We start from the raw sequence: 13142 nt of genomic DNA on the forward strand, positions 1-13142 counted from the left end.
AGTCAGCCCACTGAATAAATAAAATAGGAGTGCATCTGCAAGAACTTGAAGAGAATGGGTGTGTATTTCATGATGGATTAGTGAGTCAGGAGATGGATGTGTGTGTGTGTTGTGTGTGTTGTGTGTGTGTGTGTGTGTGTGTGTGTGTGTGGCTGTTGAGACCCAGTGACAGTGAAGACAGAGGAGCCTGCCCTGAGGAAGTGACAGCACACACTGGTGATCTGGACGGGCACAGAGAGCAGGAGTCGAGCAGGAAGGATGAAGAGGTAAAGAGGGGGGGGGGGCGGGCGAGACAGGGGGAATGACTGCTGCTCAACAGAGGTCTGACAGTGACAGGAGAACCCGCTGTCAGCTCACTGCAAGAGGGCTCAACCTGCGCTGACACCTAAACGCTCGGAGTGTGAACACACACACACACACACACACACACAAAAACACACACATCCACATAGATATACTGTAAACTAACATATCCCCCCCCCACACACACACACATGCACACATACAGTGGAACAACCATATCTGCTGATTCGCCCCTCATCGTTTCAGTTTTCCACAGCCCGATGAATGAATAGTGAATGGAAGACAGGGCGGAACGAAGGAATGGAAAAGGTAAAAGATATTTTGTTCCGTCGTCCATTGAAGTTGAAGCAAAAACATCCAAATCGAATCGTTTATTGGACAACTTTTATTACAGTATATTGTCATACAATTGTTTGTTATTGTTCTTGATGTCTTGTTGTGTGTCATTCATCGATTCAACTTTAACATAGGAATGTATGCACATGAACACCAAGTCAGATATGGTGTTCCCTATTATCCGTGGTAGGTCTTGGAACGTCTCCCCCCCAGATAAGGGGCCACTACTGCACACAGAGGCACGGTGCTACACAGCTGTCCAAGCACACACACGAGGAGGAAACGCACTTCTATTTCACCCATCGTCACATACAATAATATGAGTGCACACACGCACACGCACAGCACACACACACACGCATCAGCTCCTAGCAAAAACACCACCATTGCACCACTTCAGCGGCCAGTGCTCACACAAACACACACACACACAGAGAGAGAGTGCCATTTCATCCGTCAGTGTATACTCACGCAAACACACCAACAATGTAGCACTTCAGTGCCAAGCACACACACAAAAATACACATACAGCACAATTACCAATTAATACACACGCACACAGTTGTCACTTAGCTGTCAGCACACACACACACACATCTTACCACTTCAGTGCCCACGCATTTATACACACACACACACACACACAGCCACTTCACTTTTCAGCACACACACACACACACACACACACACACATCCAACCACACCTGGAGTGAGAGAGAGAGAGAGCGAGAGAGAAAGAGCACAAGGCTGAACAGGAGACAGGACACATGAACAGCAGTAAGAGAAGGTGAGAGATTACAGTGTGTGTGTGTGTGTGTGTGTGTGTGTGTGTGTGTATGTGTATGTGTATTTGTGTGTGCATCTGTTCGTGGGTGGTGAAAATAGAGCAGGTATTCTCCAAAAAAAAAATGATATGAATAATTGAGTGCTGAGAGAAACAGTGAGAAAGGGAGAGAGAGAGCAAAGGAAGGATGGAGAAAGTGAATGAGAAAAAAGAAAGAAAGAAAGAGACAGCAAGAGAAAGAGAATGTGAGAGCGACATGTGATGTACTCCGTCTAGGATATAATGGCCTGGATCAGTGAGAGAGAATGGGCGTGCGGAGCCCAGCACTGGCTAGCCGCACCCCCGGAAGGATCAGGGGATTATGAGCAATTCGCAGGAGCCGCACAATCATCCTATGGATTGGCCTGGGTTCATTTTTACCCATCCTCATGTTTAGAGCGGCCGTAATTGACCTGTTAGCCACCATCCAGACCCATTATACTGCCCGCGGCCGCTATATCCTAAATGATGTCATTACAAAGTGCATTATGAGGAAGCACATTGAGCTGAATTGAATTGCTAAGCTAGCGGAGGGTAGAGAGGATGGTAGGGCGAGAAGCAATAGTAAGGAGATGGTGGGAGCTGAAGCAAAACGAAACGAGAAGTATAGCTATGTGTGTGGGTGTGTGCAGCGGGGGGGGGGGGGGGGGGGGGGGGGGGGGTAGGAGCAGGTATTCTCCAGTGAACAAAGGCAATACTGACAAGAGAAGGGGGGAGAGAGAGAGAGAGGGGGGGGGGTATAAAGAGAGAACAGAACAAGAGAGAGAGAGAGAGAGAGAGAGAGAGAGAGAGAGAGAGAGAGAGAAGGCAGTGTGTCTGTTCTCTGGCAGGCTGAGCAATGATGGTACTGTGTACCAATTAAGGGAGCTGCAGGCAGAGAGAAGCAGACAGGGAGAACAGAGAGACCGAGGGGGAAGAAATAGAAAATGTGTAGATATGAGAAATGAAGAAAGAAGGAGAGACAGAGAAGAGACGTATACACGTGACAGCGTGTGAGAAAGCATGGAAGTGTGTGTGTGAGAGTGTGTGTGTGTGTGTGTGTGTGGAGAGAGTGTGTCTTAGGAACTCAGATGAAGAGATTCTGCATGGGACATGATTTATCAGTGAAATGAGAGTCACAAAGAGACAGAAACAGAGACAGAGAGTGAAAGAGAAAGAGTCCAAGTTGTGTGCGCCTAAATAAGCTGTAGATGCCCTGACAGGCGGCTCAGATGGAAAGGGGACGATACAAATCTCTCTCCCTCTACACACACACAAACAGACTCTCTCTCTCACACACACACACACACACACACACACACACACACACACACACACACTCACAAACACAGACTCTCACACACACACAGACACCGACAAACACACAGTCACACAGACACAGACACAGTCACACACACAGACACAGACACAGACTCACACACACACAGACAGACACCGACAAACACACAGTCACCCACAGACACAGACACAGACTCATACACACACATGACTCACCTTTAGCGTGCGTGTCGGTGCCCAGCCCGTGCCATCAATCGAGTGCTCTCGCAATAAACTGCGGGGGGAACAAAAGGCTTTCATTAGCGACTCCATTAAGCTTCTGATCGTTAACGAGCGGCACTGCCAGCGCGACTAATTACGCCAATGAGACCATGCCCCAGCAGAGGGAGGAGGTAAAAGGGGGATTAAGGGGGAAGAGGGAGGGGGGGTTGTTACCTCAGGCAGATCTCGCCCGTCTCTGCGATGTTGGGGTGCCATATTCTGGTCAGGCATTTGACTTTTGGAGGCTGCGGAGAAGAAGAGTGGTGGTGGAGGAGACAAATTGATTAAAATGTGTGTGTGTGTGTGTGTGTGTGTGCGTGTGCGTGCACGCGAGTAAAGAAAATGGTGTCATCCTCTGCGGATGAGCCGACCTGACAGTCACAGGTGCACTGCACACAGGGGCCCCAATCTTAAGGGAGTCTTACCCTGGAGGTCAAACAGATTGATTGATCCGTGAAAAGGAAGAGTGACCTTCACTCGCCCACATACGCGTCGTTATGAAAACATCTTAAATGGCATCCGTTTAACCGTGCCTTTTCAACTGATCTCTTTTGGTGGCACTCGAACGCATTACGTGGGCGGAGGAAGCTACAGCCTAATGGCTGCGCATCAACGGGAAATGGGATTACAGGGTCAATTCTGTGGCATTTATCGAAAACACAATTAAAACAGCAACTAAGTCAAATTAAGAGAATCTGATGAAATGACAAAGCCCCATGCTTGGGACGTCGGCAGCTTTTCTCTCCCTCCGAATCATTGTTCCATGACGCATAGTGGAGACAATTAGCACAATGGCTGAAGATGGAAATTGCCTTCATTTTCTCAAACTAATTAATCCATCAATCTGATGCGCAGGGCAGAATTTCCAGAGATGGACCCCGGCAAAAATACTGGGTTTTAAAAGCGGAGGACAGGGTTTTTGAATGGTGTGCAGCCCACGAGACCCTGTACTCATGGACTCCAGTCCCTCAAGTCAAGCAGCTCTACAATATTTAAAAGTACTTTGCAAATGTAACAACTCAAGCACTCACCAAGGCTGGATGTGAAGACACAGGGCTAGACTAGAGCTAGACCGACAGATAGTACCTGGTGCCATGGTGTGTTCAGAAAGATAAATCATACTTAACTCTCACTGATTTGCAGATACTTAAATTAACTAAAACTCAAGGGATTCCCAGTACTTTCAAGCAGTCTGAACCCAAAAACCCTGAATATTCTATCTATATAATAATATATAGATCTATATAATCTAAATGACTGTGCCGACTGTGAGCACAGAATGACAGAGAACTGGCTGTGGTCGACGTGGCTCTACTTTGCAATGTGTTTCTCATTTGTGGTGCATTGTGGGAAGTCAAGACAGTGACACTCACCACCATGTTGTAGGCATCGGGCACGTCGATTTCAAACTGAAACTTTCCACTCTGATAGTAGCCTTCATCTGTGGACAGAGAAGAGACCCGCAGTTCAATAGACAAATATTTACACACACACACACCCCCCTCATCTCCAGATACAGGTTGCTGTTTAGTTGTCCTGGTTGTCAATATTTAGCCACATTCAGAGTTTCATTATGGCATAATACTCTCTCCTTATACCAGGCGCTTTCTGAATCGTTTCTCCCAATTGAACATCACTTGAACAAACACCATTTAGAGTTTAATTGCAACATGATAATGATTTTTCACTGCACATCAAAGAAGACGAGCGCCACTGTGCTGCCACAGTGCATCCATCAGACGGCCTAAATAATCCATCAGAACAACGTCAAAAAACAGACGGTGCATTTCCAATGCTGCTTGGTCAGAACTAGGCCGCTGTACTCTACTGATTATTTGCTACAACAACTTCTTCTGGCAGAACTCAACCCTCCCTTTCTGCCTGCTACATAAATTGTTAAGTCAGCGAGGGGGGTATTGTTGGAAAGAAAAATATTCTAGCTGGGGAGCTCCATCGGGAACCAGAGTTTTTTTTTGGGCAACTCAAAGAAAGAGGGGGGGAGAAATGTTTAACTATTTATACACAAGTGCTGTACGTGTTTGAAAAATGAATTCCCCACGTGTTACACACTCTTGAGCCACAGTTCAGTGACGAAAAGGCAGAGGCACACACAGGCACACACACACAGGCACACACAGGCACACACACACAGGCACACACAAGCACACACAAGCACACACAGGGAAATTACCAAAACCACATACTGCCAGCATCACACTCCCCCCCCCCAGGAATGTCTCTAAATATATCTGGCTGCCAGAGACTCGTCTTCACACGTTGGCTGACGGACTGTCACCGCTTCTAAGTTCAATCGACATCCTTACTCAAGTTGCCAATTCACACAGCCCTGCTCGCTCCAACCGTCTTCACAGGACCGGTTCAGCCCGCTTTTAACAGACGTCCAATCAATAGGAAGAACTAATAAATAATGAATTCAAAGCGGAGAAAAGGGTGGTGGGGGAGGGGATAAATTGGCGCTGGAGTGTGACTCAGAGAGTTCTGGAAAACCCCAGGGATCGTCCGCCCCCTCGACATCTTTCTTTATTTTTTTTATCTCCTCTCCTCCTCTCACGCTCCTGAGGTACCAGCGCTTCTAGAGTGGTTTGGAGCAGGGGCTTCCGAGCAGCCTTGACACTGCAAGCATCTCTTTCCCCCGTTCACTGTAAGGAAGGAGGAACCCCCCCACCCCCACTACAGTGGCCACTAAAGCGCTGACGCCGGCAGTTTTAAAAATGCTCCCGCGGGGTGTTTGCTTGTCTGTCAGCTTCGGCAACGCAGAGCACAGGCAGTTTTGGCAGCTCATGCGCTGAACATTTTTAAGGGAGGAAAAACACAAAATGGAACTCTCCGAGGCTCTCTGGCATACATCCACAGAGGAACCTTAAATGGCAATACTTACTTTCTTTAAAGGGCGATACAATGTGGAACCACGATAAAGGTTCTTTCACTTTTGCTTCATAGCAATTTAGAGTGGTAGAACTATTTAGTGGCACAAAGAACCTTGTTATCCAACAGTTTGCACAAAGGCTTGTATGTGGATGAACCCTTCAGAGTCTATTTTTATCCAAAAATGGCCTCCAGAGGTGTGGTCATTCACAGACAATTATTAGCTTGATGGGTTCATCAAAAAGTCGGATGATAATTCTGCACTGCCACGTAAATATTTAGTGATTTACTTGCTCTGATTGGATGTTACTCTTTCGAATATAGAGCTTACCGTTAAACCACAGCCTCTATGAAATAAAGGAGAGCAGAGTGTGTGTGTGTGTGTACTCAAACACAAACTGACTGGCCGCGCTCAGAGCATCAGCCGTAATCAGAGCCAATCAGCCCCCAGCGTGGTGGCCGGAGACTGCAGGCTCCCTCTCCCCCGCCGGCTCTGAGTCACAGGGCAAAGAGAAGAGGCTTCATCAGGGCACAGACAGACCAGGCTGGAGTGGGGCTGGATTAAGGAGGCTGGATTAAGGGGGCTGAACGTGTGTGGGTGTGTGTGTGTGTGTGTGTGTGTGTGTGTGTGTGTGTGTGTGTGTGTGTGTGTGTGTGGGATGGAAAAATACGCGGACCTGAAGCACCAAGCCCTTCAGACAGGTGCGTGATTTTAATGAACGCGAGGCCAAGGGCTAAACCGACCAACATCACTGCAGCTGAGGCTTAGCGGGCAATTTTGGCCATCTTCAGAGACGGAAATTTTATTTAACCTCCTCCTCAGCAGCACCTCCTCCTCAGCAGCACCTCCTCCCCATGTCCCCTTCAGATGAGAGTGGCTCTGGAGAGCTCAGACACAGGGGGACAGGGATAAGCTTGCCCGCCTCCTCCATTCACACAACCAAAGGGAAGGAGGGAAAGAGGATGAGAGAGAGAGAGAGAGAGAGAGAGAGAGAGAGAGAGAGCGAGAGAGAAAGAGAGAGAGAGAGAGAGAGAGAAAGCACGCTGACTCCCCACCAGGTCTTCTGCTCTCAATAAGGCACCTCTTAGATGCCTCTTCACAAAGACTTCCCAGAGTTTCTGTGTGTGTGTGTGTGTGTGTGTGTGTGTGTGTACGTTAAATTGAGGTAGATGTTTTCCTTTTGAAAACACAATCTCAGATCGGAACTCTGCCCATTCGCTGCAGCAGCTCATTTCACTCATTAAATTATCCCATGTTAGTGCTGGTTTAAAACACGCACTAATTAGCCAAGCCAGAATCACCCAATGCTGACATGAATCACCAAAGGCTACTTTGGCTTTTATCTGAACTCTGTGAATGTCTGCGTTTGAGCAAGTGCATCTGTGCATACGCAAAACACACACACACACACGTATATAAATTGTATGCGTGTGAGAGAGAGAGAGTGAGTGAGTGAGTGAGTGAGTGAGTGAGTGAGTGAGAGAGTGGAGCTGGGTAGTTGGATGCAGACAAGACACATTAAATCAGGCTGCTCAAGTCTTGAACACCACCCACAACGTTTTTTTTTCCTCTAACATTCTATCCTGGAGATTCGTCCCTGTGTCTCCTCCATAATTCATGCCCGTCGTCACCTGGCACTTGTAGTATGAATACTTGATTCGGACGGTCCCAGGAAGAGGACGGAAGCCCGCCCAGTGGGCGACGTGTTTGCTCAGTGAGTGATTGCACCGGGAGCTGTTTGAGAGTCTGTGGCTTCATCGTGTTTAATCCCCAACCCTTGAAAAGCTCATTCTCCTGGGCATGCAGCTGTGAAAAATTCATTGGGGAACGTTCACAAATTTAATTACGGCGAGTTTACCCACTCTGCGGCCACTGTGTGCACTGTGGCCAATGGAATGGGTCCTCTACGTATGTAGAAAAACCAGTGCAGAGAAAGATTCTGAAGACAAAATGGCGTTAACAGCCTTAAAAGGAATTGTGCGTCTGTCGTGCAACCGAGTTTGCATGTTCTCTCGTGCAACGGTTGACATAAATGTGTTTATATATTGGTCAGAAGTAAAACAGATTTCAAAGGAAATGGACGGTGCAATCTCACTGAATGTAACCACTAGCACGCCACCCATGGAGGAGTGCAGAGATGGGAAATTAAACTTTGTAAGCATGACTCCATAGCTAAGGCATGTTCAGCATGAGGCTGGATTGAGAGTGACCCAGGAGAACAGTGCAATCAACAAAGCAGCAGATTCTGGACTTAAATTAACTTAAGAGGAGGAGAGCGGCTTGTTAGGTTGCACAGCATAAACAAATAGAATAATTTATGTTTCCAGATGTTTCCTAATGTTGAGAAGAGTACAATTATTTTGCACCATGACCTCTTGAATTTCCTCACATTTAGAAGCATATACAGTATATGGCAGTAAGGAAAATGGGAGTATGCCTTCATTTCAATTCTCTCACTCCTAAGCTACTGTCCTGTAACCATCACAGTAATACAAGGGGTCAAATGAAATAGGTCGTACTTAAAAAAACATGTCCATATGTACAAGGGAGAAGGTGAATTTTTACTGGCAGACTCACCTGGACTTATAGCCAGCTGAAAGTGGTGAAGCTTGTTCACATCCGGGAATGTGACTTTGCAGGTGTCTGAAGACCACAAAAAAGAAACATGGAAACATTAACAATAATTGTTACTGCTACTACTAATAATAATACTAACAATACAAATAACAATAATAATAATAAAACAATACAGATATTGCATGCTTTGTTTTATAAGGCTGCGTTTAATGTTAATACAGCTTCTTGTTAAATCTCTAACACTGTTCGATGCAGCAGACTTCAGGGCTGGGATAGTTCTGGAAATAACAGAACTTAAAAAAAAAAACAGGATTTTCAGACAAAGAGGTGACCTTCTGTGAGCTGGCAAATGTAGAGGGAAAAGGTAAGCACACTCACTGGGAAGATTGGTTTCCAATTCTGCAACCTCTGCAAACGAGGGAGGGAGAGGGAGCGAGCGAGAGAGGGAAAGAAAAGAGAGAGAAAAAAAGAAAGGGAGTGTAATTAGACACAGTATGACCTTTTCGGGCCAAAAACCGCTGACAGTGACACTGAAGCATTGCTGCGCTCTCTATTCCCGGGCCACTTGGATCCGTCACTCCACAGCGGATTACCGTCCCCCTCCACCTTCCACCCGCCTCTTGTCTGAGGAACTCCTTCTGTGAAATACCTGTCTATCAACCCCTCGCACCTTCATCCTCCAGGCTGTCAAAAGTAGGCCAGTAGGGAGAGGCCTGTCTTCAGGGTCCTTCTAAGCTATTAGTTACTCCGTTCACCATCACTGGCTCACCAAGGCTTTGGCATCCCATCTGACTTGACTGTTCTACTGTGCAAGTTATATATAGACTGGACCCCCGCAACCCAAGCTCCGAGGCCTTAGACGTCAAGCACACTGGTGTTGGCACGCAAAGGCACCTCGGCTAGCAAGCGAGCGGATTGCGTGTCTGACTTGAAAATTCCCTCCCTTGGTGCTTTTACAGGTCAAGCAGAGGAACGGACTGAGAAACATGAGAAGTGTTGTCTAAACACGCTTGCATGACACAGACTGCTTAAGCTTGCTGTTAAAGGACCTAGAGTGCCTTTCAGCACTTTGTCAAGCCCAACCCACTCTAAATGAGAAGGCAAAAAAAACTAATTTGAAATGACTAACAGCTGACATTTTCTTTATTTTGTTTTGCTAAATCCTCAGGCTTAATCTTATTCTCCCTGAGGCCAAAGATAAAGAGTAAACAAGTGGATGCAGGGAGCTCGTAAGCTAGAGGCAATGCCTGAAGTGTGTGATGAGTATCTGTGACTGATCGCCAGCTTCCAGAAGTTTCTCCCAGACATTGCATCTCGTGGGTGCAACAATGAAAACATGATGCAGCGATGAATGTTGGTATATATTACACAGAATAAACATAGAATGAAGAGAATGTAAATCAATTTGCTGATAATTTTTACAATAACTTTATAACAATGAAATAAGTGAAGTTGGATTGGAAGGGATCTTTTCTACATACAAACTAAACATCATATTTAGTTTAAGACATAGACTAGCATGATAACTACACAGAAAGATGTTAGCACAGGTGTGATGACCATTTAGAGAGCTCATCACCTGCATAGGTTAATGTTAGGTGAGAGGGGAGGGTACCTTTGATTAGTAGGCGATCCCGGACAGACACACGGTGGGAGGAGTCTGAGGGGCCCCCAGGGGCCCGACCGGCCCGCACATCCTCCCTCTTCAGCTTGCTCGCCAACGTCAGCATGGCCGGCCCCTCTCTCTCACCTGTAGAGGCACAGAAATTGAAATGTTAAATGTAATAATAAAATAGGTACTAAAATCTAAATGCAAGTCTTAATAACTCCTGGAGCACGCAATTCGGGTGTGTTTCATTAATTTAGATGGTAAATTCTTCTGTGACAACAAAATATACCAAGACAAATAAACTGAGATACACTGCAATACTTAGAAATACCTCTTGTGTAAAAGTAAATGTTCTTAAGAATGTAATTTCCTTGTCTCCCTGTCTATAGCCTACATAAGGAAACAAGACACGAGATGAAAATGTAATACTAGTCTTAGGAAGGTTATCTTTAGAATTAACACGCAGTTACTTCTTTGGCTATAGTTTGACATTTATTTGTTTATGAATTGTGTCTATGATTGCTATAGCTTTGAATTAAAACTCAAACCCTTCCAGAGAATGACGATCATTTTGGACTTGGGACAATATTGTGGACTTGGGCTGAATTTTATTGGAGACAGGCTTTGAGTATGGAAGATAATTTCCCATTCCTGAGTCCGTAAAATATTTCCACATTAGAACAGGCAGAATATTCTGCATATTTTGCAAAAAGCCTACATCAAACTACAGTCATAATCTGCGTTACAGCGTTAAATTGCCAAAGAAAAAAAAATGTATCCTTGAATTACTGCTCTATTTTAGGCAGAACGTTTTGTGTTTTAATGGTCTAAGAAGGTATAGCCTACACCTTGCCTACCCCTAGTTAATTAGGCCTAGAGATTTGCTGCACAGGAAGTAGGTGAAGGACTACATGAATCCTGCACCTCAACATCTAAAGGGACAATGGTACATATTACTAAAGTAAATCACCCCTTATTTACAGAGCACAAAGGAGGGAAGAGTGGGAATGGCACACTGTTGCCTGGGAGACGTATAACATTTGGCAGGAAGAATGTTCTACAGCAGTCTTCCCTCCTGGGGGAGTCTAGCAAAACGTAAAAAGTATTTCTGACCGTTCACTACTCGACTACCCCTGATAACAACAATCACAACACTCTTCCTTCGCAGCCCGCAGCACTCTGCCCTTGACTGGCTGGATGCACCATGATGAGCTCAGTCAATTGTGCTGGGACAGGCAGAAATGAAAAATGCAAAGGTGTCTACAGAGTCCAAAGGCGCAGGGTTGAGGAACGCTGTCCCATACCATCAGGCAGACCCAACACTCATGAGTACATTTGCATTTGCAAGCGCTTTCAACTTGACTCAGACTCCAGTCAGCCTGTGGTGAGCAGGCGAGCAACACTGTGTTGGATAGAGCCAGGATCTGGGAGGCGATGAGGCCTGGCAGCACATCAGGACTTATCAGCCTCCCGTTCCAAGCACAGCCCCCACAATGACACTCCCAGTCAGAAGCACTAGAGGGAGACGTCCAAAGGACTGATGCATATTAAGCACGTCAGAAGTTAAGAGCATAGAGAGTAATCAAACACTGCAAACAGCTCTCTCCCTTTTCATCGGATTATAACCAATACTGAAAAATACAGGAAGTAATATGGGTGGGGGTGTGAAGAGGTGCTGGGCATAGCCTAATGCAAAGTAGGCTGATTTACACGAGTGAGTGAATCTGTTGCTCCAGAAAATGCTATGCAAGTGCATTCATACAGGCAAAACTCCCAAAAAATGTGTATTCATGGTCAACTTCAACCACAGACAAAGAGACTGTTGGCTATCACACAATCAAAACAGAGGCAGTGATAAAAGGACCATGCACTCTGTTTTCAATAAAACTTCAGAAACCATTTCAGGGTTGCATACTTCGAATAGATCTAGTATACATATACTACATCAACTGACCAAAGTGTCAGAGGAGAAGCTGAGCATCCAATTCGGTGATAAAGTAATTGGGATAATATATATGGGCATTATCATTACAGCAAAGTCCAAATTTGAACACGTAAACATGGCAACCGGACAAACTAAAAACCTCGCTTCTACATTTCTACCAAGAATGGTATGCTTCACATTCTGTGAATGGGTCTGGGAGAGTAATGTCAGAGAACAAATCTACAAGAAAACAAAGTTGTCAACCACGGTGGATTGTGACCTGTAGAGGTACGATTTCAGAGAGCTGACAGAGAACAGGTCTTCCAAATCACGTATGGTCAAATTGCAGATAATGGTCAAATTGCAAAAATATACCCAGCCCCTTCAATCAAATGATCAATCGATAACTGCTTGATAATTTCCAAAAGGACAGGTCCATTAGTGAAATCTAACGACACAAGCAAGTTTTCGATAGTGAAGACTAGCTAGCTGCACTAGGTGGTTGAATTCGGTTTAGTTGCTAACCAAATATGTTCTTCTGGCAGTTCTGACAGTTTTGAGATCAAGCTAATTATGTTGTGACTTTGTGAGTCTTGCTATTACAGCTTACTATTTTTTACTCTTAGTGGCTATGGATCCACAAGTTATCCAAGACGGAAGCCAAATAGCGAGCTAGGTGGTTACCTAGCAATGCTAGCTTGCCATCTATTCACTACACTGACACATTTCTAAAGTATCTAAAGTATTAATTCCCCGATTCGTTATCTATGACCGAGTAAAAACCCATCGGTTCATGACATGCGCATTGCGGTTGTGCACAGATAAAAAGCAATAACAATGACGAATACCCACACATGTTTCAGACTGACGTTAGCTATTTTGTGAACTAATGTTAGCAATACTGTACCTGCTGCTGTTGTGTCCGGGAGAAAGAAAGTGCTCCAAATTACACCATAATCCCCATTCACAGGTAAATCTACGAGTTCACCTCGCAATTTCAAAATATCACCGGCAATCCTATGCAGTAAACAGTAAAATAACACACAATGGTTGGGATTAACTTAGATGAACACCTCCGGTAGATCGATGTCAAATGCGGAAGTGCACATAGAATTGTGTTTCGGTAATACTTCCGACTCTCTA

The 13142-nt window shown here is 45.4% G+C and overlaps 1 protein-coding gene across 1 annotated transcript in view; it reads right to left on the bottom strand.

Annotated features, from left to right (window-relative positions):
• The window catches only part of ube2f (ubiquitin-conjugating enzyme E2F (putative)), an 18966-nt gene extending 5840 nt beyond the window's left edge, over window positions 1-13126 (bottom strand). The window contains exons 1-7 of the mRNA XM_012823441.3: window positions 12907-13126; window positions 10082-10216; window positions 8845-8874; window positions 8467-8532; window positions 4376-4443; window positions 3177-3247; window positions 2958-3015 (exon numbers count right to left, since the gene is read on the bottom strand). Coding sequence (XP_012678895.1) covers window positions 2958-3015; window positions 3177-3247; window positions 4376-4443; window positions 8467-8532; window positions 8845-8874; window positions 10082-10196 — 408 coding nt within the window. The 5' untranslated portion in view covers window positions 10197-10216; window positions 12907-13126. The remainder of the gene's footprint in view (window positions 1-2957; window positions 3016-3176; window positions 3248-4375; window positions 4444-8466; window positions 8533-8844; window positions 8875-10081; window positions 10217-12906) is intronic.
• Window positions 13127-13142: the final 16 nt, after the last annotated feature.

Source organism: Clupea harengus, chromosome 21, assembly GCF_900700415.2.
Source record: "Clupea harengus chromosome 21, Ch_v2.0.2, whole genome shotgun sequence".
NCBI lineage: Eukaryota > Metazoa > Chordata > Actinopteri > Clupeiformes > Clupeidae > Clupea > Clupea harengus.